The sequence below is a fragment of the Pipistrellus hanaki genome, assembly GCF_964339955.1.
Source record: "Pipistrellus hanaki genome assembly, chromosome: 3".
Taxonomy (NCBI): Eukaryota; Metazoa; Chordata; class Mammalia; order Chiroptera; family Vespertilionidae; genus Pipistrellus; species Pipistrellus hanaki.
This window is the reverse complement of record NC_140505.1, coordinates 38,958,901-38,986,710: the sequence shown is the minus strand read 5'-3', so window position 1 is coordinate 38,986,710 and position 27,810 is coordinate 38,958,901. Positions and strand designations below refer to the sequence as shown.

The following is a 27,810-nucleotide window of genomic DNA, read 5'->3' as shown; positions in this document are numbered from 1 at the left end:
CCTTCTATCAAAAGATTTTAATTAAAAATCTCGTTTTTATATGCACAGATATTTAAAATGACTAAAATTTGGAAAGCTAAACAAATTACAATCATCATGGATTATATTCTGCCAAATAGGAATTGTTATGACAAAAGCATTTTTCAAATATTTTTATGATAATCTCCCAAATAAGAAAAACACAAGTTGATTCAGTGAGAAAAAAAATCACTCTAAGTTAGGATAAAACTAAGATAAAAAAAAAAGTGAAAACAATGTACGAAACATATATTTGGAGGAGTTATCATCTCTGTAGCAAAGCATATTTTGTTTTTGGTATCCTTTGATAAAGTAAGTTGCAATGCTATACTTGAACAGTTATCTTTATTCATTCAGTTTATCTTCTGGCTTTAATGGAAGCTCATGGACAGATACTCTTTAAATGTCCAAATAATAATGTTTCATTATCCCATCAAATATACCTACTCTTCAAATCATCTCAAAATGTGAGTTTGAGCCTTACTAGCATAATAACATGATCCTTCTTATCAAACAAGGAGTCAACTATCAAAAAAAGAGACCTCAACTGGGCAAAATTCAAGATGGGAGTGCTTTGATCACTACAATAACATCTGCTTAAGTTGTTGAATCTATTTGGTCTAAAGTTTCTATTTCTCAGTCCTTACCAAAATAATCTTGTTCTCCATCATAATTAAATTAAGTTCAAATCTCTAAGTTCTCTACAGTCTGGATCTATGGCAGATTTTGTTTCAGTCTGCTTAATATCCTTTACATTTCCATAACAATAACCAGGTATTTTGAGGGGAAGGCATTTTTCAATTTCATTCTATAAAGTGTAAGTGGGACAGTTCTTCTCATTGGCTCTAAAGATAGTCATATGACCTAAGTCACAGTGATCAGCTCAGTTTGGGACACATGGCTATAGCTGGACTAATGAGTCAGCCTTGGAACTTTCATTGGTACTATTTGGAAAGAGGCAATCTCTTCCCACTGGAGATGGCAAACTTTCCTTGTTAAAGTTAACTGAAAATGAAGGAGGCACAGATAACAGAACTAAGAGAGGAAGAGTTTCCAGACCATATCACCTGAATGCCTAAAGTTAGCTCTACTCCTGGATTCTGTAGGTAATGTGAATCAATATATTAATTTTTTGATGAACTAATAATAAAGGTCTCAACCTAATTTATAGATTCCCTATCATATTCACTGTACCAGCTAACTGGGGCTACTTTCTGTTCCTTGAGTAACATATCAAATCTTCATATAACTAGGCACTTTCACTCCATCTTCAACTTTTGAAAACCTGATAATCCTTTAGGACAGCTGTCACCAACCTTTCGGATCTCGCGGACCACTTGTTGGCAACCGCTGCTTTAGAACACATCTTAGCTACACACTTCACCATGGAGTCTTTTCTGAGTTTCCTCCTAACTGGATATAGCCCTTTCCTCCCTTGGTTTGCATAGCATTTTATTTCCAGCTGTCTTACAGCTCCAGTTTCCTACCTTATATTATTAAAACTTACCTATCTTATCCCTCTTAGAGGAGAGGATCTGTGTTTTACTTAAATGTTGACCATCTGTAGGGTTTCCATATACTAGATTCTTGATGGATTGATAGTTATGTGTTAACATATTCATTAGTAATTACCTTTTAATGGAATCCCACATTCCTTTTTTTTCTTCATCAGTAAGGATATCTTCCTTAATTTTGTCTGGCTTTTTTTGTACCTAGATAGCATGGTGAAGAAAAATTTTAGAATTCTTCAGCTTTAAATATTATGCTGCATGGCTAGAAAGTGAAACTTACTTATCAGGGTGACCCTGTATATCTAAGACAGTGGCAGTAAATGAAGCCAGAAATTATCTTAGTACGTACATTATAGACACAATCTGGTTTCAATGACCAGTTCAAGCCTTTGTTTTTAGTTCTCTGATGGTTAGCTTCATACTGCTAAATAGTGTGTTTATATTTGTAGTTACTGATTTATCAACTTTAAACATACCTGGATATACATAGTATATCTGGATTCACAGGATTTATATATTATTCATTCATGATGAAAGAAGAGCAGCTCACCCTGCTTATATCACCCGGCCCCTTTGTCTGGAAGTTTTTGATAGTAATACCTTCATCATTACTTCTTTTATCAACTGTTTTTTAACTTCAAGTAATATTTAAATCTCTATTTTCTATTCCAAAAACTTCAACAGTCCCTGTTTCATACTGTTGATAAGGATACTAATATCTCTACCTTTTCCCTCCACCTCCCAACTTACATTAGCTAAACACCTTTACTTTACTTTAAATGTAAATCTATTTTCATTTAGTCCAGTAAATATCTTTTCCAGTATGCTGTTTATTCCTCATCTTGAGAATCAGTCAATAGTGCTTATTGTGACAATGTAAATATTATTCACTGAAAAGTCTGAAAGGCTGCTACAATTATATTTCCTCTGTGGAGGTACAATAACATGATCACTGTGCCACTTGTAGACTTGCTAGTTTAAATTGATTCTGCTTTTTTACATTCCACCATAGAGAAATATATTTTTTTGGAATTTTATTATACTTATTTTTTTCTGGTTGTGAGCTATATTTCTTCTTTACCACATACCCAATATTTTCCAGTTTATTATTCATGCTAGTTAGCTAAAATTCCTGTCTTCTTGAAGATTTTTTTTTTTTTTCTTGGAGCTCAACAATTAACTGCCTGTTTATTTCTAGGTTTTCTTTGCTTTAACTTTCAGATTAATGTCACCATTTCTCAAAATACTTAACTTCTTTCTTAGTTTTCATCTTCACTGTGTTGGCAAATAACTTCAAAAAGAGATGTGAAAAATAATGTTTCTAAATCTTCACACTTCAGAAAACAACCTTAGTTTTCAAATTTGATTAAGAATTCAGCTAAAGAATCCTAGGTTCAAAACAATTTTCCTCAAAACATTAAATACTTTGTTTTGCTGTCTTGTAACTTCCATTTGAAAACGACAAATATGATGCTAGTGCTTGTGCTATTCAATTGCAGTGACCTGACTTTTCCCCGTGGTTTTTTTGTTTTGTTTTTCAGGGCTAGTTTTTCGATCTGCATTACTGATATAATTTCTAGAGCCTAATTTTTAACATTATCTGGCTACAGATACAGTAGATATAGTATGCACATCATAACTTAAAAAAAATCATTTCTTTTTTTCTATCTTCAAGTTCTATGCTTTCCTTTATGAATTTAATCCTCTTCTTTCTGTCATTACAATAATTCCAATATGACATTTTAGGTAGTAAAATTATGAAATTAGTTGTAAAATAAAAATTAATCAATTAAAAACAGATAAAATCTACACTAAGAAAAGAGAAACATGCAAATTAACCTTCACTCCACTATACTCACAAGCCATGCCCACAAATCAGGAGTAATTATGCAAATTAACCCAACCAAGATGGTGGCCCGCCATGGAGTAAGCAGGAGACTTGGGTTTCCCTGGCAATGGAGGAAGTCAAGCTTTCCACCAGCTCTGGCCGGCCCTGGCCTCTGCTCAAGACTACAAAGTTTTAATTACAAAACATAAATAAATCCCAACAAAAATGGCTGTGGCCACAGAGCAAGGAGGCATGGATTTCCCCAGCGATTGAGGAAGCCAAACTTCCTGGCCTGCCCTAGCCTCTGCTCAAGGCTACGAAGTTTCAATTACAGAAGATATATAAATCACAGATCCCAGGGCCTCCACTTTGGTTACTGGGGGGCCTGGCCGGCCTGCAAATCACCACAGGCCCCTCTGCCAGGCCACACCATGCCCCAAAGGTACATCCACCCTGATCCGGGACACCCTTCAGGGCAAACCAGCCAGCCCCCACCTGTGCACCAGGCCTCTATCCTAATAAAAGAGTAATATGCAAATTGAACATCACTCCCACACACAAGATGGCTGCCCCTATGTGGTCAAAGATCCTGCCCCCATGTGGACACAAGATGGCCACCACAAGATGGCCAGCAGGGGAGGGCAGTTGGGAGGCACCAGGTCTTCAAGGGAGGGCAGTTGTGGGTGATCAGGCATTCAGGGGAGAGCAGTTGGTGGGAGACCAGGCCTGCAGGGGGAGAGCAGTTAGGGATGACCAGGCCTGAAGGGGAGGGCAGTTAGGGGCAATTAAGGTGTCAGGGGAGCAGTAAGGCATCAATCAGACTGTCAGGGGAGTGGTAAGGGGTGATCTGATTGGCATGAAGAAGTGCTTAGGGGCAATCAGGAAGGCAGACAGGCAAGTAGTTGGGAGCCAGCAGTCCTGGATTGTGAGAAGGATGGGCCTAAACAGGCAGTTGGACATCCCTCGATGGGTCTCAGATTGGAGAAGGTGCAGGCTGGGCTGGGCTGAAGGACACACTCCAGGCACGAATTTCATGCCCTGGGCCTCTAGTTTAATATTAAGAACGAAGCCTATAAGTAGCTTCTGTCTCACATACTTGTATTTCCAGTATTTTGCTTTTGAAGCTGTTTAATACAACAATGACATCTCCTAGGTCTGATTGAGAGTCAGTTCCTTCATGCCTAAAAGTAGAAAAACATGTAAATATCTATCATCAGTTCATGAAAAAATATACAACATGAAATAAATGCATTTTGCAATAAATACAATATAATATCACTTGTATACATATATTTTATATTTCTATAATCTATTAAGATGTGCTATAATACATTACAATTTTTAAAACTGTCCAATCAATTTAATTTAGTACAAATTAACACAATATAAAAGTAGCTCTCTAAATTTAATATTGCCTATTCACTCAGAAAGCTCAAATTACTGTTCATCTTTTCTGATGTATACCAAGATGATCACAAAAGTCAAATCTTTCAGATGTCTGTGATATTTTCAATGATTATTAAAATATAAAACATTTCTAGACTTTACATTGTTTATAAATCATAATCAAAGGAATCCCATACTGTCCAATAACTTTTAAGTATCTATCAGCCATTTTCAAATACTAAAATTTGAAGTGTACTGTTAATCTCACAAGACTGAAAATGCCTATGATGTCCATCTACATCACTTGAATTTTTCTATTTTATATTATAGTAGAGGCCCGGTGCACAAAATCATGCACTTGGGGGAGGAGGGAGCCCCCTCAGCCCAGCCTGCATCCTCTCACAGTCTGGGAGTCCTTGGAGGATGTCCGATTTAGGCCCATTCCTTGTGAGCCCAGCTTCTGGCTGAACAGTGCTCCGCTGTGGGAGTGCACTGACCACCAAGGGGTAGTTCCTGCATTGAGCGTTTGCTCCCTGGTGGTGAGTGTGTGTCATAGCAACCAGTCATTCCACTGTTTGGTCGATTTGCATATTAGCCTTTTATTATATGGGATTCATTGTTTAAATTTCAAAACTGAGGAAATCAACCACTTTGCTCAATAATTATTTTCAGTACATATACTCATTATGTACTGAAAAATGCTACTGTAAGAAGATTTATAATAAAATTAAATTTTGTCAGAGGGAAAGCAATCAGATGTCAAATTAGTAGATACTTTATTTTTGATTATTTAGTAGATACTTTTTAAGTTCAGTCAGATTTATACACTTGAACATTTTTTTCTAAAATAAAACCGGGGGACGGGAGGATCGTGTGTGATTCTAGCACTACTAGTATGCTGACTAAGACATGCCTTTGACTCCCTCATATTCCCAATTCACCAGTTGAGGTGGTTAAACCAATGTACAAGACACAGTCCTGAACAGCAATTACCACTGGAAAATAGAAAGTATCTTAATTTATGTAGTAGAAAAGCCAAATGTCATAAAAACTTTTAGGAGCTTCTAGTCCCAAACAGTACTCAAGGGCATCAGCAACGTCAGCCGTTGAGTCTGCCATCTCCTGAGACCAGGGTAGAGCCAGGAAGCACAACACTACAGCTAAACCCAAACAACATTTAAAGCAACTACCTCCTTGCCACCAAGTGGCAGAAGTAGTGGTGATGAAGACTTACTCTATTCAGGCACTATTTCAAGTACTCTCCAGTTGCAATCATAATTTAAGGTATCCTAGATCCAAACAGCCCAGGCAGTTTGGCTCTGCATTGCTGCACTATTAGATCTCTGTAGTAAATCTAGGCAACTAAACATCCCTGGATATGTGAGGACAGTAAGTAGCTTAAACAAAAGGAACAAGCTAAGCAGTCAGAGAACAGGGACTTTATTGATAAAGAAATTAAAGCAGTAAAAGAGGGAGCATTCAAATAATTCATATTCTTAATGACACTTGAGAATAGTGTATCTCAGCAAAAGCCATGTAGTTAAAAATGAAAGAATATATGACATGTCAGGAAGCATTATTTTTTTAAAAAAATCATATTTTCCCTAGAATTCTACATGTAAATATCATTCAAATTTTGTAGAGGTAAAGTAAATCACACTGCCTCTCATTTTTTATTCAAAACACTAAATAGCGAAAGATAATGATGAAGGCTTGTTTCAAATATTCTAAGGAAAATTAAAATGCTATTATCAATATTTATGAAAAGCAAAAGAAGGTTAGGCTGTTAGGATCTGAAAAAAGGATGTGTAGAATGTAGTTCATATTATGACATAGGTGGCAACACCCATTCCACCTTTTAGCATATATTGTAGAAGCTACAAAGCTTAAAACTCTTTTTGTGGTTTTTGTTCCTAGATTTTTTTTTATGGTTTTGGTTTAGATTCTGCTAAACAGAGAAACACATTTGCCTGTGATCTGGAATTTAGAAGTGAGGTTGGGGTAATGCTTGGCTAGGTTTCTTTGAGCAAGCAAAGTCATGGGGACAGAAGTTTTCTACCTTAATGTTTAAGTGTGCAATCTCTTAGCTTTCTGCGTCTGAAGAACCAGTTGATGTCCGGTAAGTAGTAGCTTGGTGCTTCCTCACTTTCCTAATCCTGGGAGAAGTAGCAGCTCGTTCTGGTTGGTCAGTTCCTCAGTGCCTTGGCTTTGTTCTGTTAGCCATTCCTGGAAGCTAGCCCTTCTGGGGGGCTTGCTCCTCCAATCCACCTTATTACAGTCAGCAACCAATTTCCCTGTCTTTAATCCTTCTCTGGAAGCTGGGGAATATTGCCTTCTTATCTCAAACTCAGTCAGATAGATGCTTTAAAATGAAAGCACTTTGCAATGAATTTTTTTGAAGTTGGGAGACACAGAAGTCTGGCTCCTGTCCGGAAACATTAAAACGGACCACGGGCTAGAATCTGGCATTTGAGAACTGACTTATTGCTTTAACCAGTGGAGTGCTGCTGCCTTTGAGACTGGCCTGAACTCCTGGGCAAGTGATGTGTATTTCCCATGTTTCCGACATGGCCAAACAGGGAAGAGATGTTTTGTTATTATTACTGTGGTGTAGTCTTGTATCCTGCCAATGTGGCAACCTAAAGATATGAAGAGACTTCAACAAAAATAGGCTGTGGGTATACATAGGATGATGGAGGTAGGAAGTTGTTAGAGAAGCTGCCAGAACAGATGCGCCAACAGAGACCAAGGAATCAAAGGAAAGTGAAATACAGCAACAGAGACCTTCCCAGAGCCCACAGAAGTACTCCACAAACAGTGAGCTATACCACTGCCAGGTCAGAGTGTAAAGCTAGTTTACAAAGGAACCAGCTCAACGAACTGTAAAGAAGGTAAAGTGTTTGAAATATCTTCTGAATCCTATAGTAAGTAAGCATAGGAGAAGGAGTTCACTCTCACAGGTATCAAATTAAAATTATGTACAGTAGTAACTTGGCAATTGGTGTTACTGAAGATTTCAAGTGAAAAGTCTACCATAATAATTTTGCCCATTGGAAACCATAGATATGTGTACAGTATATGATATTTTCTATAATTTAATTAGGGAAATATAAGAAGCATTTATCTAATTTTAATTGAATTTATCTAATTTTAATGGAATTTAATTTTGAAGATTTTATTTTCTTGGAGAGAATAATTTTGAGTATTTATGTATTCAAGGTAAATGACAATCAACACTGAGTCAGGGTAGGGAGTCTGCAGTTAAAGATTAAAATAAGATGGACAGAAATAAAGAGTATACATGTGAGGACTATGCCTAACAAACAGAAAGTCAAATTTTAAATTATCAAATTATTTAGCCATTGTTTTTAAATCTGGACTTAGAAACTCTTACCAATATTACTTTATTATTTTAGCTATCTTTTCAGCATATTTTAGGAACATTATTCTTAAATGTATTACCAATTAGAATGACATCATAAATTGGGATAAACAGATTTTCCATTTTTGTCATATTTTATATTGACTTATTTTTTCATTATTGATAGTATTTTAATTTCAAATAAATTTTATTATGAAGTAGCATTATTTATGTTTTTTTCCATTCTGGATATTTAGTGACATTAATCACATTTAAAATTAAATAAATTATGACACAGAGAAGTTTATGGTTTTATTGTTTATAAGTAATACAAATTTGAAATTATTTCTATCCCCAAAAGCTGTCTGTGAAGGAGAAAAATTAGTTTACTACAATATATTAGTGGTACTTAATGATATCAGGGGCTATTTTCTCCCTAAATGATCCATTTATTTATAGATTGTGTATGACAGAAAATAATGGTAAAGAAGATAAAATAGAACCTAATATAATGTCTAGTTTTGCATAATATATATTATACACATTATGTAAGATAGATATTGTATATATATTACACAACATACATATACATAATATACAATGATATGTAACTAGAGGCCCAGGGCACAAAATTTGTGCACGTGTGTGTGTGTGTGTGTGTGTGTGTGTGTGTATATGTGTGTAGGCCTACCCAGATCTGGCCTAAATGGGCAGTTGGACATCCCTCTCACAATCCAGGATTGCTGGCTCCCAACTGCTTGCCTGCCATCCTGATCACCCCCTAACCACTCCCATGCCAGCCTGATGGATGTCTAACTGCTACCCTGCCAGCCTGATTGCCCCTAACTGCCCTCCCCTGCATACCTGGTCCCTCCCAACTGCTCTCCTCTGCAGGCCTGGTCCCTCCCAACTGTTCTCCCCCACAGGCCTGGTTCCCTCCCAACTTCCCTTCTTTTAGGCCCAGTCACTCCCAACTTCCCTCCTCTGCTGGCCTGGTCACCCCTAACTGCCCTCCCAGGCAGGCTTGATCACCCACAACTGCCCATCTTTGCAGGCCTGGTCTCTCCCAACTGCCCTCTCCTGTTGGCCTGATAGCCCACTACTGCCCTCCCTTGCAGGCCTGGTCCCTCCCAACAACCCTCCCCTACTTGTCATCTTGTGGTGGCCATCTTGTGTCCACATAGGGGCAGCCATCTTAGACTAAATGGGGCAGCCATCTTGTGTGTTGGAGTGATGGTCAATTTGCATATTACTCTTTTATTATATAGGATTGCAAAATTTGCTAATTAATAAGGAATGAGTGGGGGAGAAAATAGACATTCACTCACTGTGAGTGTATTTCTCATTTAGTCCTAAGACTCCACAAAGGAGGTAGGATTATCCCCTCTTGTAATGTGGAAAGAAAGACCAGGTGGTAAAGAAACTCAGACACGGTTATACAGATAGCTGGGATAGAAAAGGGGTTTGAATCACAGTTTATCCAATTCCAAAGGGAATGGCGAAACAGTAGTGACAGATTTAGAAACAATGAGTTTCTGGAAGTACAAGATTAAAGAAGTTAGAGCAAAGCATAGAATAGTTTTTGAAATTATATCATGAAACTATGTTTTTTACAAGGATCACTATAAATGTTATAGTGTATTTTGCTTTATTTTCTGTACCACCATAGTGCTCTTTTACACTACTTACAGTGTATTAACTATCACTTTGGGAAATGTGGAAGGCCAGGATCTGTGTTTTTTTCTCCTATTTATCTCCAATATGTTCCCCTACTTTTACCTCTCTTCTCCATTCCCTCTAAGCAATCATTGATCTGATTTACCGTATTTTTCGGACCAGAAGACGCACTTTTCCCCCCCCAGAAGTGGGGGGAAAAAGTCCCTGCGTCTTATGGTCCAAATATAGCCTACACATATACTGTAAAAAAAAAGTTTTTTTGCTTGCCCGGTTCTGTGTGGTCTCTGTGTGCTTGCCCGGCTCTAAAATGGTTCTAAATGCTGCTGTTTACTTTACAGGGTTGATTACATGTGTTTATGACTGTGATGTTGGGTTTTAATGCACATAAAATATTTTAGGACACTATTTGTTTCAGAATCTTTTTTCTTCATTTCCCTTCTCTAAAAACTGGTACGTCTTATGGTCCGGTGCGTCTTATGGCCCGAAAAATACGGAATGTTTCTACAGTTTGTATTACCTAATGGTTTGTAATTTATAAAAGAAATCATATAGCATGTGCTTTTTTTTTTTTTTTTTTTGCCACACTTCTTTAACTCAGTGTAATTATTTTGAGAGATTCATCTATGTCACTATATTATCAATAGCTCATCCTTTATACTGCTGGGTAGTATTCCATTGTATGGATGTACCACATTTTAATTATTCCTTCACTTGTTAACATTTGAATTGTTTTCAGTGCCTGGCAATTACAAATAAAGCTGCTATGAACATTATTGTGTGTCTTTGTATAAACATATTTCAATTTGTTTTAGGTAAATATCTGTGAGTGCAATGCTTAGATCATATGGCTTAAGTGTGTATTAAAATTTTTAAGGTCCTTCCAAACTGTTCTAAAGTGGTTGCACTATTCTACAGTCCCACTGATAGTGTATGACAGTTCCTGTTGCTTCATATCCTCGCCAGCACTTGGTAGTGTCAGTCTTTTTAAAGTCAGCCATTCTAATAGATGAGTGGCAGTATCTCATTGTGAATTTAATGTGCATTTTTCTAATAAGTAAAGATGTTGAGCATCTTTTTGTTGTGCTTATTTGTTAATCATGCCTCCTTTGGTGAAGTGTCTATTCAAGTGGTCTGTATACTTTTCAGTTTGTTTTCTTACTGTTGGTAGTTCTCTATATATTCTTTATATAAACTAGAGGCTCAGTGCATGAAATTTGTGCATGGGGGGAAGGGGTGTGTGTCCCTCAGCCCAGCCTGACCCTCTCCAATCTGGGACCACTCCAGGGAAGTCCAATTGCCCGTTTAGGCCCAATTCCAAAACGGGGCAGTCGGACATCCCTCTCACAATCCAGAACTGCAGGCTCCCAACAGCTCGCCTGCCTGCCTGCCTGCCTGCCCCTAACCACTTCTGCCTGCCAGCCTGATTACCCCATAACCACTCCCTGACAGCCTCATCAATGCCTAACTGCTCCCCTAGTCACCCTTAACTGCCCTTCCCTTCCAGCCTGGTCGCACCTTCCCCTCCTGGCCTGGTTGCCGCCACATGCCCTTCCCTGCTGGCCCAGCCACCCCTTTCTGCCCTCCCTGCCAGCCTGGTTGCCCCTAAATGCTCTTCCCTGCTGGGCTGGTTCCTCCCAATTGCCCTCTCTTAAGGCCTGGTCCTGACAACTGTCCTTCCTTGCAGGCCTGGTTGCCCCCAATTGCCCTCTCCTGCAGGCCTGGTCACCCTAACTGCCCTCCCCTCCAGGCCTGATCCCAACTGCCCTCCCCTGAAGGCCTGGGTCCCCCACAACTGTCCCCCCCCCCTTTGCTGGCATGACCACCCACAATTGTCCTCCCCTGCTGGCCATCTTGTGGTGGCCATCTGTGTCCACATGGGGGCAGCCATCTTGTGTGTTGGAGTGACAGTCAATTTGCATATTACTCTTTTATTAGATAGTATTCTTTGTCAGATATATGCTTTGCAGAAATTTTTCTCTCAGTCTGTGGCTTGTTTTTATTTTTTTCTTATAGTCATTATATATCCATTTAACATAAACATTCATACATTTTGCAACAGAAATTGTTTTTGAGATGAATTGCTCTCTTAGATACTACCTGATGCTGCATAATATATGATGTGTACTGTAGTAATTTTCTAAAATCTGAAAAATTCTAATTCTAAAACACATATGGCACTAAAAGTTTTAGATGAAAGATATGCACCCCCTTCCTGTTCCTGGAATGCTTTGTCTATAGTATAACTAGTAGTAAGTTACTGTAATTCTTCAAAACTATTTTGAGGTACTATCTCATTCCTAATGTCAAACAAACTTATCCCAACCCATCTCCTTATTCATAAATTATTAAGCATATTTGTTGAATGACATTCTGTGCTAGGCACAGTATAAGGAAAGGGGGAAAAACTGAAAAAAAGTACAATAAACTTACCGTATTTTTCGGACCATAAGACGCACTTTTTTCCCCCCAGAAGTGGGGGGAAAAAGTCCCTGCGTCTTATGGTCCAAATATAGCCTACACATATACTGTAAAAAAAAAGTTTTTTTACTTGCCCGGCTCTGTGTGGTCTCTGTGTGCTTGCCCGGCTCTAAAATGGTTCTAAATGCTGCTGTTTACTTTACAGGGTTGATTACATGTGTTTATGACTGTGATGTTGGGTTTTAATGCACATAAAATATTTTAGGACACTATTTGTTTCAGAATCTTTTTTTCTTCATTTCCCTTCTCTAAAAACTGGTGCGTCTTATGGTCCGGTGCGTCTTATGGTCCGAAAAATACGGTAACTCCCATATTATCTTTGTTGAGCACAATTCTTGGTATAATATTAGTGCTCAATAAATATAGGGTTGGGCAAAAGTATGTTTACAGTTGCTCGTATGGAAAAAGACATACAGGTTATAATTTTTATAACAACTTTATTAACTCTGTGTTTTGTGTACATACAACTGTAAATCTTCTCTATTTTCTGTTGGCTCCTACAGAGAAGGTTTGATAATTCCTGCTTTATATACTATGCTCACTGATAAACATGGAAGTTACTATGAAAGTAACCAATTCTTATTTATTAAAATGAAAAACTAAATATAACCCTTGGATAATGGCTAAGTTACAACACACATTATATTGTCATTCAATGATAAATCTATTAATTATGCTAAAACATGAAAAAGTGTATAGAAAACAGTTAAGTAAATGAAACAGAATAAAGAACAAGATATACACATTAGGCCTACTTTTGTATTTTTGAAATAAAACAAACAAAAATTTGGAAACAAATACCAGATTTTTGTTGTTGTTTTATAGTGATAGTACTTGTGAACATTTTAGTTGTTTTGATGATCTTGGTAATATCACACTAAAACTTATTTATACATAAAAATTAGAAAGTGGTTTATATAACTCACCCAACTATTTGATAAATATCTTCAGATTTTCCTTGGCGTAATTTCAGTATCCAAGCACCTGGGTTTGCTTTTAATTGAAAATACCCCTTTTAAGTGAGAAAAATATGATCATAGTTATATGATTAAACACACATACAATTGTTTAAGAAAGTTTATACATTAATCATCCAATAAAGTGTTTATTAATTGTGGGGTGAATGAATTTTACAAGTGAATTCCAAAAAGGAGATTTTGCAATAACCTGTAAATGCACTTTTTGAAAATATAATTCTATTCATTTCTGTATTATTTAATTACCTTATTCAATGTTTTAATTTTATTTTCTTGGAAGCTGTTCAGCAACAGCGTGATAAAAATTATTTTATCTTATTATTGAAAAACAGAGGATTTTACCAAAATATCAAATTTTAATGATTTTACCAAAACACCTAATTGTTGTTTTATAGTGATTTATTATAAAGTTAGTTATGTCTTTATAATACTTACAAGATTGGCCATCACTATTGTATCAACTGCAACAGGTTGACTTTTTGTGCCAAGTGTAAACTGCAGACCTCGAGGAGGTTGTTCTGTTGTTCTATCAAAGCAATGTCCTTCAAGTAGTAGGTACTCTAATTCATATTCTGCTATAACAGTTCTCTCAATCTGTGGAGGAAGCATGCCAAAAATATGTAATGCCCATATATAAATATTATAATAATTAAATGAGATTGTTTTAACATTAGCCAATACATTTTGGGTGGGCAACTTCAAGTCTTCCTTTTACATGGGTGAACTTAACAGTTGAACCAATTTCTTGAAAACCAAAGCTAACCATGGTAAATTTTCTTCCTTTACCATGGTATCAGCTCTTCTCTAGCCTCATGATATATGAGCCGATATCACAAGCTGCCATAATGTGCACTGGCCATTTAAAAATAAATGGCACCATGGACCGGGCACCAACAAACCAACACTCAGCTTCCCTCAAGTAGGACACAGACCCGCCACCACCTCAGAGCGACATCCTACCAAATCACAGCCAAAAATGCCAAGACCCCATTGTGCAAAATGCGGCCCACCGCCCAGCCTGGAAAGGGTCACTGTGGGCACTGGGTAATGATGTCACCTAGCAATGCCCAGGTTCCCTCCCTAGCGACTAACTACCTTAGAGTTTCTTCAGCCCAGGAACCTGACTTGCTTTATAGCCAGGTGCAAACATGTTAAACTGAAAAGAAGTAAGAAATAGTGGAACTTGAAAATGACTTTAGGTTTTCTCACTGCACAGAATATAGTCAAACACTGCTGCAGTTAAATATTTTACCCTTTGTTCTCCCTGCATGATCTACAATAACAATCTGCTTTGTGTTGATATCTACTGCTGTGTTGCTGACAACCTGAAAGAAAAGTTGGGTGCTTAACTGAGCTGGAAAAAGTTTAGCTAAATCAGAAAGTAGGTCTAATTAAGCAGGTGTATCTATAAATATAAGAGGATAAGTTGACTTGTATGTGTGTGATACATATAAAGCTCTCGCTGACATTAATCGTATATGTGTGTTTCAATCTTTCATTGTTAATCATGAATTTGGTTGACACTTCTATTATAGAAAAAGGGCTAATAATGATATTAAAATATTTCTTCTAATTAATTTGCTTTCAATGTGCATGAATCTGTGCACCAGGACACTAGTAAATAAATAAGTAAATACGAACAGTGGGGGGGAAAAGAATTTGAAAGCTAGTAATCTTTTTTTTATGTTTATATCTCCTTTATATTTTATTTCCTGTTCTAAATATTGACTGTAGACCAAAGTCCTGTTAAGAGAGAATTTTTCTAGATCAAGCTTTTTTAAAGGTATTTATGTTGTGAAGTAGATATAGCAAAGAGTAGCTACACGAGCTAGTGTGTGGCGACAAAACTCTTATGGTTAGTTTCAGGTTTGCAATGGTACACTTTTATCCTTTACCTACAACTCCTTGTTTCTGCTCTAGCAAATGTCTTTGCTATTTACTCTTTTGCAGGATGATTGCAGGGAATATTCTGAGTATGTACAGTGGAAGAGAAGAGCCTCAGAGGCAGTTAACTTTTATCACTGCTAGAATTTATAATTTCCTTCTGTTTATTCATATAGCCTGTGAAGAGAGAGGAAATTACTTCTCTATTTTAGTCTTCTAAAATAAATAGATCTACTGTTCACTTAAATAGCTTCTATAAAGACCTTGTTATATTTGCCACTCACAACAAAAAAACGTTTAATCTCCATTATTGTTTAACAGCTGCTGTAATTTTTTACCAGCAGACTTGATTTAAAATCTTTTCTAAGCTGCATTAATTCTCCCAACACAAATTCTTTACCCTTTTGGCTAGAATCTTTAAAGTTACTTTATGGAAGTGTATTACTGAACTCTTTTAATAAAGAATCCAATAGACTTTTTTAAGAGCTGAAACTTGTGGGGGGAAAACAGAATTTTAATTTTTTTACTTCCTGCCAAGTTCATTTCTCAGTTTTCTCATGAATTTTACTACTTTTCTGTCCTTCAATTCTTTCCCTGGATTTGAAGGACTGATTTCAGATGATTGCTATGACTGAATTCAGATTCTCCGGGTGGGTAAAGTTGGGGATATTGGTGAATACATGTTCCAGGGAAGTAACTTAGGATTCTATAGAATCTATTCATGAGTGGATCCGAAGAAACGTGCCTAAAAGGAAAATCTTTAGGCAAAGGGCAACACACAAGAAGCATGAGAAGCAAATCTGATGAACAATTATAACCAAATTATAAGAGGTTAAATGTTTATGCCTACGTCAAGGCAATGGCTACATTCTAAGGAGCTGTTGGAAACAGGTCGGAGGCTGTGCAGAACCAGGCAAGAGGCTAATCAGAAAGAAGTATTTTCTCTCCAGTTTCTGGGATACCTGTTCTATGCAAACTCCCCTGAAATGTTTCTGCTTTTTGTAGTATCTGAATCCCTTTCCCATTTTGAACGGAATATTTGAAAGACTCAGTGTTTTTTTAAATAGTCTTCTCACTTTTTTGTTGTGGTCTAAACGACAACAGGAAGGGAAAAGAAGTCTGGTCACTTACTGGACAAGGACCACACTAAAGGTATGGAAAGCAATGCACACAGCCTGCAGTACACGAAGGACTTTCTTCCCTGCTTTTTACTCTTATCTCATTAGGACTGCCTTCTCTAGCTATGATCTGTGGGGCAAAAAGGGTTTCAGATGAAACTGTTTCTTTCCAGTTAAAAACAAAACCTAGCCCCAGTCAGTGTGGCTCAATTCCCAGTCAGGGCACAACCCAGGTTTGACCCCCATAGGAGTGCATATGGAAGGCAACCCGTTAACGTCTGTCTGTCTCTGTCTCTGTCTGTCTGTCTGTCTGTCTCTCTCTCTCTCTCTCTCTCTCTCTCTCCACACACACCACACATACTCACACATCCTTTTCTGAGAACATATTCTCAGGTGAGGATTTTAAATAAATAAATAAACAAATAAAGAAATAAATTAATTAAATTAAAACAAAATCTGAAGGGCAAACTAGGGAGATAGTTGTATTGTCCTACATTGTCATGCTTTTGCCTCCGTATTTTCTACATTGCTCATCTTAGAACAGCATTTGTGTACCAGGAGTCTGAAGCAACTAAAACGGTGAAGACATCTAGAAACCCAGAAAATCAGAGAAACAGAATTTGGAAGTTAGGGAAACTTCTGGGAAAGACTGGGTCAGGACCTAGAATCATAAAGAAAACATTCTGTTGAGCAGCCAGTGTATGATCACTCAGTTGCTATAGTTAGCTGATAAATTTTTTTTCCTCTTTCTTGATATAAGTTTATATGATAACTTACGTCCTTTAAGTGGATATTATCAAGGTCACAGTTGCTGTGTACTGTTTCAACCAGCCAGCCTTCAGGAGTAATCATGTTAAGGGTTAGAAGGGGTGATTCAGGAATATCCAAGAATTTTGCTACTGGTTCAATGAGGTCATTAGTCACTACCGTCAGTTCTGGTTCCAGAACAAATTGGTAAAAACTGTCAATAGAACATAAAAAAATAAAACAACATACTTTGACCCAAATTGAGATTTCCTCTAGCTAAAATATTAAAACTGAAAATGGTTTAAAAATATAACAAAAAAACATTAAATTATAAAGACTAAAACCATACTATATTTCAGAAGAGACAATGCTTGTAAATGGTAGACAATTATTTTGTTTATACTATTACCTATTATAAGATTGTATGTATGTATACACACTCACAGACACACATAACCTTGTTAATTACTTCGTAATGAACATGGTTCTAGAAGTTAATGATCTGTATTCACTCACTGATCCTTCTTCAAATTTGACCATGATCTATTTTTCAGCCATTATATCAACTCTTAGTACCATTAATAATATGAAGAGAAATAACCAGAAACTAAGTAAAATTCAAGCTGAAAATCTGGTAACCAATTATAATATTTCAATTAAAAACTAACAGGATTGAGATGAAAGCAGTTGCTTATTAACAGACTTAGAATCTTAAAGGTATTTTAGCCTTATCCCCCAATATCACACATAATAAAAATTAGTTATATTACTAATAGTGACTTCCACTATTTTGGACTGAAGTCAAGGTGTCAGCTATGCTGTAGTTATCTCAAGGCTTGAAGAGGGAAGGATCTATCTCTAGGCTCATGAAGTCCCTCAAAACCGCTGGAATGAGGGCTGCAGTTCCTCACTAGTGGTTGGCTGGAGACCAACCTCAGTTCCTTCCACAAGGTCATCTCCAGCATACTTGCTCAGAGAAGCACACAAGAACAGGAGAGAATGCCAGCAGGACAAAAGTCCATCTTTTATAACGTAATTACAGAAGGCACATTTCATCCCTTTTGCCATATTCTGCTTATTAGAAGCAAATCATTTGGTATGGTCCACTCTCAAGGAGAATCTACAGAGTGGGGGTCCCAGGAGGTGGTGATCCCTGGCAGCCATATCTGAAGCTGCTTATTGCAGGAAGGCAGAGTCAGAAAAGGAGAGGGGGAGAGGCAACACGGGAGAGGACAGTCATGAAGCAGAGGGACAAAACAAGTGCTTGCTACTGTCAAATGCAGCAGAAATGTCATCAAGTAAAAAGTATCCCATGGATAATGCAAATAGCAATTTCTTTGTGATTAAATAAAAGGGAGAAAAGCCAAACTGCAGTGGGAGGTACAATGAATGAGAGATGAAGAGGGGGTGTGACCACTCTTCAAAGAAGCTGAGATAGAAAAGAGTGGAGAAGAGGAGGAAAAGCCAGAACTCTAGAGGAGAGCGTTAAGGGGGCAGTTTGTGCTTTTGAAACCGAATAACCCTTTGGACTGAAAAGAGGTTGAAGGTACAAAACAAAGGGACTATGTGATAAAGCAAGGAACCAGAACAAATGGGAAAGAATGGGATCAAAACAGAGAGGGAGTATTTAACCAGAGGAGAGAAAGCACATTCTTCCCACACACACAGGAAGGCCATGGTGCAGGCTTTAGAGAAAGTTGAGGGAATTCCTGCCCATGACCTCCATCATCTCTGAGAAGGATACACTATTTACTCTAAAAGTAAAGGGCTGGGAATTTCACTACTTTTCTTAAATAAATAAGACTCTGTTTAACTCACAGTTGAACACAGTTTAACATTGTTGTCCCGTGCAGCATTATTCACCACTCGAAGCATTGATCTGGTACATTAGGTGTTATTTCACCACCGAGAAGTCAAGTTCTTTCCCTCCTAATGAATTATGCTTCTTATACTCAATATTCCTACTCTTTATTATATATTCAAAACTTTTATAATTTTATATACTATGGAGATGACATGTACTTGTATGAATATGCTCAGTTTTCATAATTCTCATTTATCTTTTGTATTTCAAATTAATTTCATCATGTCTTTCTACATAGGAACAAATACTTTCTTATTTCAACCACTCACTGAGAAGTCCATTAGTTTCATGAGTATAGAATTTTTATCCACTAGAACCGTATTAATGAGAAATATTTGCATATAATAAACAACCTTTTCTGTAGCATTAAAAAATTACTTGAAACTAGTTATACCTAAATACCCCCAAATATTAATTGTGATGTTATAATAAAGATCATTTTGATAATTTAGCTCAAAGTACTGAAAGTATAGGTAAACCAAAAATGGTGTAATTCAACCTACTTCCCACTTGTTATTTCCTACTTATTTCTAAATAGGTATCTTTAAATCACATTTTCAAAAATACCCATGGATAAACATAAATCTGCAATTAGTCTGTAAATTCTGCAATTAGAATGGTTCAGTTTTACTGGTTAGGTTATTTTAATTTTATATCATTTAAAGTTAATAAATTATGTCTGATCTTCTGATCTATTTCAATTAACCATCCTGTGAAGAAAAATAAAACAGGTACAAAATAAAACAAGTTCAGTAATTATGGTCCTTTTTTCATTTTAGTCTTTTTAAATGAAATTATGTTCACTTAGACTCACCTCTCTAAAGGGGCTTCTGAAAGCTTATCCCTACAGTTCAGGAACAACTTTAACTTCATGTTGATAATCTTTCCAAGTACCTGTTAGGAAAAATTTCCATATTTGATAAATTAGTATTAATAACTAACATTGATTGAGCATTTACTATGTACCAGGCACTACATTAACACTTCACATTCATTATCTCACCTAATCCCTAGATCATCCTCAGAGGTAGCTAGTTTTATAGTTGAGGCACAGGGATATATAGTAATTTGCCCAAGACCACACAGTAAGTCATGGTAGAGGTAAGATTTGAGTCTAAACTACTGATTTCATTGCTTAATGGTTATGCTGCCTACCTTTTGCCAAACATGATTTTCTTTCATGGTGTCTGAATTTCCTTAGTATTAAAGAACAAGTAACTAATTATAAATACCTTGACCTGCAAATACAAAGTGGTGGCCTCACAACAATCAGGGTCCTGAGCCTTTGTTATTTTAACTACACTGTAAGAGATGTAGGTAGTTCTTGGCTAAATACAGATGAAATACTTACTTTTCATTTCCCTGGAGCACAGAATTAGGAGAATTATTAATCTTGATAGTTGCCACCTCTAGATAGGCAACAAGTCAGTGAAAATTTGAAAGACAGTAGAAAACAAAGGATGAAAGTAAAGGGAGAAGAAAAAAATAGATACATGGAACAGAAAGAATGCAGGTTTGTTAGGGCAAACTAATTTCTGAGAGAAACTGCATTTTGAAGTTTCAATAGACTATACATTAGTATGACCTAGCTTGATCACTTATATCTTTCCACAGACTTAGTACTGAATTACTTTTGTCTATCTCCAAAAAGTGAAGCAAACTGTCAATGTATCTTTTTAAAAAAGCATTGAATAATTTTACATAGGAGTCCCCCAAAATTCTAAACATCCCAAGAAAAAAAAAGTAGCCTGCCAATGAAACTACTTTATTAAAATTTACTGCAGTCCAGAGGAACACCTAACTTTGGTACTGCCATAATACCCCATATACAGCTCTATCACTTCATTTTATACATTTAAATAAGACAACCTATTTAAAATGTTGTATGGAAAAGAATCAAGAGCACAAATATTTAATTATAACTGAAAACAAACTTAAAAAGATTAATTATACAATTTTAAAAAGTACTATGTAATATGGTAAATATATGTAAATATATAACAAAAACAATATCTTACAATCAATAACTGTGCCATCATCTGTGCTTCTCTTGTCAATGGGTCAACAATAGCAATAACATCAAAGAACATATCATTCTCTGGAGGACTGATCTTTATAATGCTAGGAAAATAAAGCATAAAAGGTAAATGATGATCAGTTAAATTTATTCTACTTCCAATTAACCCTAATCTAAGCTATATACATTGTTATGAATTGCTTTCTCTCACTAGATTTAAAATCCTGGTTGTTTCACGGAAGAAAATGCAAATGTAAAACTCTAATGTTTGTGTTAGCAAGTTGAAAACTGCAAAGAATTAGAAAAATGAAAGTAAACTTTTATGAATGAGTGATTTTAAAAACTCTTCAAAGGACAATACTATTATAGTGAAAATTAATTATTTTAAGCCGCCCAAATTCTCCTAGATCACAGGATATAAAAATAAAACCAAGATGCCTTTTTTGTTAGTTGAATATACTTTTTCAGGTTCGAGAATAACATTAACTATTAAATACTTTTATTAAATTTAGTATTTAAAAATCCCCAACATACTATAACAAAAAGTTCAGGAGAACCTCCTCTCCCAGATTTATCATACGTTATTTTTACCCCAGTCATACTCTCCATACTTCCTCCCCTCTGTCCTTTCCATTTTGTTGTTCATTGATCTAACTTCTAAATTAGAATATGAACTAGTTTTCAAAAGTTAATGTTAAGGAAATAATTAAAAGCACAGACAAGGCCAATGGGAGATAATCAATTATATATTTAATGTAATTGAAAGTTAAAAGTATATATTTAAAGTACAGAATATTCCAGACGAATGACAATTTTAACACTATAATAATATGAAAATCCATTTATTTTTGAGACTTCTAAATTAAATATTTTACATATTACAAAAATAAAAATATCCCAACATAAAATGTATATGTGTAAAATTAAAGGGAGATAGGTCTTCTTTAGTATAGAAAGACTTTTTGCAGTGAAATATTTAATTTATTAGCAATTAAATTAAAGGTAATGCAACTTCACTTGAAACATGGGTCCTCCAACATCGGGAAATAAATTACATTTTATTTTATATGCAGTTGATATGATTTAATGTTAAAATAAGAATGCCAGAGCTAGATAATAGATCCTGCTGGATAATTTTACTGCTAAAAATTAAAGACAATATATGATATTTTAAATTAAAGAGACCATCTACAATGGTTAATTCCTTTAGTTATCTTTAAAAATATATATATTTTAAAGATAACTAAAATCTCTGAAATCAATATATATATATATATATATATATATATATATATATATATATATATATATTGATTTCATAGAAGAAAGGAGAGGAAGACAGAGATAGAAACATCAAAAATGAAAGAGAAATCATTGACTGACTGCCTCTGCACACCCCACACTGGGGACTGAGCCCACAACCTGGGTATGTGCCCCAACCAGGAATTGAATTGTGACATCCTGGTTCATAGGTCAACGCTCAAGCACTGAGCCATGCCTGCTGAGCAAGTTATCTTGATGAAAATTTTACAAATTTACTGGTTACTTTTTGTAAGCTTTATAAGATGTTATGGCTAAGATAGGCATCTGTTTACTGCTCCTTTAAGTTTCCCCCCTCAACTACTACCAATTCTGTGAGGTTGTATGAATCAGAATTCCAATCCCCAGAAATAAGCAGAAAAAAAAACACTGGGGAATTGTAAACCACTGTCACAAAGTCACACTATGTCCATCCCTCTACATAAAATCAGGCAGTAGGCCAAAAGCAGCAGGACATTGATAGATGTGAAAAATAGAGAAAGGAGAGAATATAGCAACAATCCCATATAATAAAACCCTAATATGCAAATTGACTGAACAGCAGAATGACCAGCGGAACAATTGGTCGCTATGATGCGCACTGACCCAGGGGGGCAGACGTTCAACACAGGAGCTGCCCCCTAGTGGTCAGTGCTCTCCCACAGGGGGAGCTCTGCTCAGCTAAAAGCCGGGCTCATGTCTGGCGAGTGCAGTGGTGGTGGTGGGAGCCTCTTCCGTTTCTACTGCAGTGCTAAGAGCAGTAAGCCAAGAGGTGAGGAGCAGCGAGCAGGCGGGCGATAAAGAATGAGGGGTCCCGGACTATGAAAGGAATCCCAGACTGCAAGAGGACATAGACTGGACTAAGGGACACCGTCTCCTCCCCGCCAGTGCACGAATTTTGTGCACTAGGCCTCTAGTAAACTATAAAAGATCAATGTGTCATACATTTAACAAGAGTAAATAGTCCCAAACATATAAAAATTCCTAAGTATAATATAATTTAATGGAAATAGTATAGTGACTAACATTTACAATAATAGGTTTAATAATTTGTGTTGAGTTATTTCAGCACATAGTACTTAAGCAATAAAAAAGTTTGTAAAAAGAAGCCCATTGGATATGTTTAAAATTCCTAAAAGAATTGAATCTCAGTAATCTGAAAAAAATAAAAACCTCACTCCTGACAGTGCCAGATAATTTCTCTTTAGAAAATACTATACATGTGTGCACCTGAAACCTGTATAATTTTATTAATCAGTATCATCCCAATAAATGCAATAAAAAGGAAAAAATACTATACATATGTGAAGACATCAGAAAGGATAGACTTTTTCAGAGCTAACGCATGTTTTATCTTCTAATAGTAAATACAAGCAACATAAGATTGCATTTACAGTAAGATCAGAAAACTTAGTGTCAGTCACTTTAAGTTTTCGATAAAGTATTATCGAAATATATATCATCCTTTATTTACTGCAATATAGACTTAATAGGAATTTCTTTTCCTAATCTTGTCAAACACATTTATTTTCTAACATAGTACTTTTAATTCTTCTTTAATTTTGCCATATTTGAATACAAATGCAACCATAATTGAATATAGGATTCAGTGACAGAGAACAGCACTACTATATTCTTACCTGTGATTCTCTGTTAAAAATGTGACATTATGACGGGATTCACGTGTAGGCAAAGAGGAAACAAGGGCATCAACTTTCATGATAAGGTCACTCTTTCTAGATAAATAAGATAAACAATGTATGAGTTTTTCAGAAAGAGAAATATCAGTATTTTGTGTCACAATTAATGCTCCGAGGAAGGGGAATTTAAAATTGAAGTTTCACTGAAGAACCCTTAAAAAAAAAAAAACCCCACCCCAAATAAGTGTGTCTATCTATCTATCTACATCACATGTGTCAAACACAAGGCCCGCGGGCCAAATCCAGCCAGCTAGGCCTTGCAATGTGGCCCGCACCGCGCTGTCATCACTGCACTCCACTGTCAGTTTATGACATTGTCAGTTTATGACTGTTCAGTAAACCATTTGGCCCGCGATTTAGGCTGGATTTTAGATTTTGGCCCCTTCTCTGATTGAGTTCGACACCCCTAATCTACATACACACATATATACTTATATATAAATTACAAACCTAATATAGCTGTATTTTATTTACATTATAAATACAAATGTGTATATGTATAGCTACATATAAGTAATATATATGTATTTTTTTAGTAAGTGGGATTACTCAATATTATATAAAGATGATAATTTCTTAATCTAATCTATAGATTCAAATAAATCCCCATAAAAATTCCAGGAATGTTTTTGGTAGAACTGGTTATGCTGGTTCTAATCATATTTATACTGAAAAGCAACTAACAAAAAATAGTCAAGAAAATTTTGAAGATGAGGCAAAGGGGGAGTTTTTCTATCTACTATGAAAATTTGTTATGAAGTTGTGGTAACTGGAGTGTGGGATTGGCATGAGGCAACAGACCAATGGAACAATAGAAAAATCCAAGAATTAAAGATATAAATCAGAAAGAAAAGCAAAACTGTAAAACTTTTAGAAGACAATAAAAGAAAATATCTTTATCAACTCAGACTAAGGAAAATTCTTACACATCCTTACACATCACAGACAAACTATGAATGAAAAACCTGATAATATTTTCCCATAAAAATAAAACCTCTACAATATGTGGTAACATTATATATAATAAACATGCAGTGTGCAAATTGTCCCCTTGACTGGAAGTCCGACCAGGGGGATGGGTTGGCTGGGGGAAAGGAGGGAGGCCCTGGCCAGTGGCAGAGGGGAGGGGGGAATAAAAGGGAAGGGAGGGAGGCCCCAGCCGCTAGGGACCCTACCAGTGCACACCGGGACTCTAGTTTTATAATAAAAAGTAAACAGTCGACACAAAATGAAATATTGTACTTGCAGAACACATAATTGATAGATTAATATACAGAATCATAAACAATATGTTTACAAATCACTAACAGGAGACAATACCCCAACAGATAACTAAGTAATATATATGAACAGGTATTTTACAGGAGAACAAACATGAATGAAGATAGTCATATGAGAAGATATTCAACTATACTAGAGCTCAAAGAAATGCAAATTAAAATAAGATACAATATAACATCCATTACATGGGAAAAATTTACAAGTCAGATTAATACCAAATATTGGTGAGGACTTGGGGAAACAGGAACTCATACATTTCTGGTGGGAGTATTGACTGTTCCAATTACTTTAGAAGACGAAATTTAGCAATATCTGCTAAAGCTAAAGATAAGCATATCCTACAACCCAACAAACACACTCCTCTAGACTCAGACATTGCACAAGGAGACATTAAAGCAGGTTCATTATAGCACTTCTGAATAGTAAAAAGCTAAAGCCAAGTTCAATATACTTCAGTAATATAAACTTTAATTTATATATATGAATGGCTAAGTGACTGTACGTCTGTCTGACTGTCCAACTGGCCCGTACATATGATGCACACTGACAATTTAAAAACAAATGTTGATTCGCACTTGCATGATATATATAAAGCTCTTGCTGGTGCTAATCACACACGTGTGTTTCGGTCTGTCATTGTTGATCATGAATTTGGTTGTTTTTGATGACATTCTGAGCCAAAGAAAGCAGAATCAGCAACAGAATATGCCTGAAGACCAACTATGCAAAACGTACCTCTGACACTTCTATTATAGAGAAAGGGTGAATAGAGATATTAAAATATTTCTTCTAATTAATTTCCTTTCAATGGTCACGAATCCGTGCACCAGGCCACTAGTATATTCATAAAATGAAATACTAAAAAGGAGTTAAAATGAATGAGCAAGCTCTATTTCAATGAATGTGGATAAAGCTTCTATGAAAGTAGATAGCAAAAAGAAGTCTTCAGTATATTAGCATTTCTCTAAAAAAAAAATCAAAGCATCCAATACAATCAAAACTGATAGTGCATATTTACATATAAGGCAACAGTAAAAAGAAAAACAAATACAGGAATCTGGTACACAACCTTTAGAAAAGTGGTTACCTCTTGGGAAGGGAGGAGATTGAGGGAAACAGAGAAACTGTAAGACCATGGCAAAGAAAACAAAATATTAACATTTATGGTTTGGTGATAGTGAGTAAATGGATGTCTTTCATTATTTCTTTATATTCTCTATGAGATGGAAAAATACCAAACCTGAAAATGAATTGCTCTTATGATTTTACATACTTACTTCTTTGAGCTGATTGCCATATTTTCAACAATGCCTTTAATTTTCTCTGCTAAATTAGTAAATGTTATCTTTTCCAACAAGGAGAAATCTGCTGCACAGAAATTTTCATTCAAAGGTCCTAAGAACTAAAATAAAGGCAATCATTGTATATCTTATAAAACAGATATTTCTTTAAGCAAAAATTGATTATATATTAAAGAGATAGTGGCCCTCAATCCCACCACTTATTAAGCCCACCGGAATAAAATAGAAGAGAAAAATATTTTCTCACTTTCATAATACAAATAACATTTATATAAACACAAAAGTCAAATAACAAAAAGTAGCAAATTATTTTCATTTGAAATATAATGCTCCCCAAAACATAAGACTCTTTATATTTTCTGTTTATCTATAAATTGTAGACCATATGCATAGCTATGAATCTCTATATATAAAAGCCTAAGCAACCGAACGACCAGTTGCTATGATGCGCACTGACCACCAGGGGGCAGGCATTCAATGCAGGAGCTGTCCCCTGGTAGTCAGTGTGCTCCCACAGGGGGAGCATTGCTCAGCCAGAAGCCCGGTTCACGGGCTCATGGCTGGCAAATGCAGCAGCAGTGGCAGGAGTTTCTCCCACCTCCTAGCAGAGCTAGGGAGCAGTGAGTGAGCAATAAGGAGCAGCGAGGAGATGGGATGTAAGGAGCAAGGGGTCCTGGACTGCAAGAGGGATCTCCACCGAGGGCTCCCGGACTGCGAGAAGGTGCAGGCTGGGCTGAAGGATTGCCTCTCCCCCTATTGCAGGAATTTTGTGCACTGGGCCTCTAGTTAATACATAAGCAAGGCATAAAAGAGCAAAAACCAAGAGACAAATCAAGTAATTGCTTAATAATACCAAGCAATCTTCATCGGATACTGTATAATGGTTTGGAGCTCAGTGAGGTCATGTAGGTTAGCTTTAAACCAGTAAGTACAGAGGGGGTAAACTGTCAAACTACCACATACCTAATTTCTCAAGATGGCTATTCCATCACAACTACCACCAACAATTAACATTTTCTGAGGAAATTAATACATGAAGTCATCATACTATTATGAAAACATACCCTGAGATAGTCTCATGCATTAATAGTAGTACTTAATGACAACCAGAAAATATGTCAAGCAGAATATTCCTTTTTCTTAGTAAAATGGCCAGAATGAAATGGTTGCAGATTTTCTCACTTCCCCTTTACCTGGTTCTACAGTTAATAATTTCTAAAACTTAATGAAATAAGTTCTTGAATCTTTCTTATTTGCTATTATAGGTGATATCATGTTTCACCTTAAATATAAAACATAGCTCTTAAGAATAAAAAAAAAATGGGCACTATAAAACTAAAAGTACACAAATAAACCTTAAGAT

The 27,810-nt window shown here is 36.1% G+C and overlaps 1 protein-coding gene across 1 annotated transcript in view; it reads right to left on the bottom strand.

Moving 5' to 3' along the window:
• UGGT2 (UDP-glucose glycoprotein glucosyltransferase 2) overlaps positions 1 to 27,810 on the bottom strand; it is a 133,215-nt gene that overhangs the window by 19,664 nt on the left and 85,741 nt on the right. The window contains exons 23-31 of the mRNA XM_084876711.1: positions 26,424 to 26,548; positions 23,806 to 23,901; positions 20,868 to 20,970; positions 19,664 to 19,743; positions 17,016 to 17,199; positions 13,672 to 13,830; positions 13,186 to 13,271; positions 4,454 to 4,538; positions 1,651 to 1,730 (exon numbers count right to left, since the gene is read on the bottom strand). Coding sequence (XP_084732837.1) covers positions 1,651 to 1,730; positions 4,454 to 4,538; positions 13,186 to 13,271; positions 13,672 to 13,830; positions 17,016 to 17,199; positions 19,664 to 19,743; positions 20,868 to 20,970; positions 23,806 to 23,901; positions 26,424 to 26,548 — 998 coding nt within the window. The remainder of the gene's footprint in view (positions 1 to 1,650; positions 1,731 to 4,453; positions 4,539 to 13,185; positions 13,272 to 13,671; positions 13,831 to 17,015; positions 17,200 to 19,663; positions 19,744 to 20,867; positions 20,971 to 23,805; positions 23,902 to 26,423; positions 26,549 to 27,810) is intronic.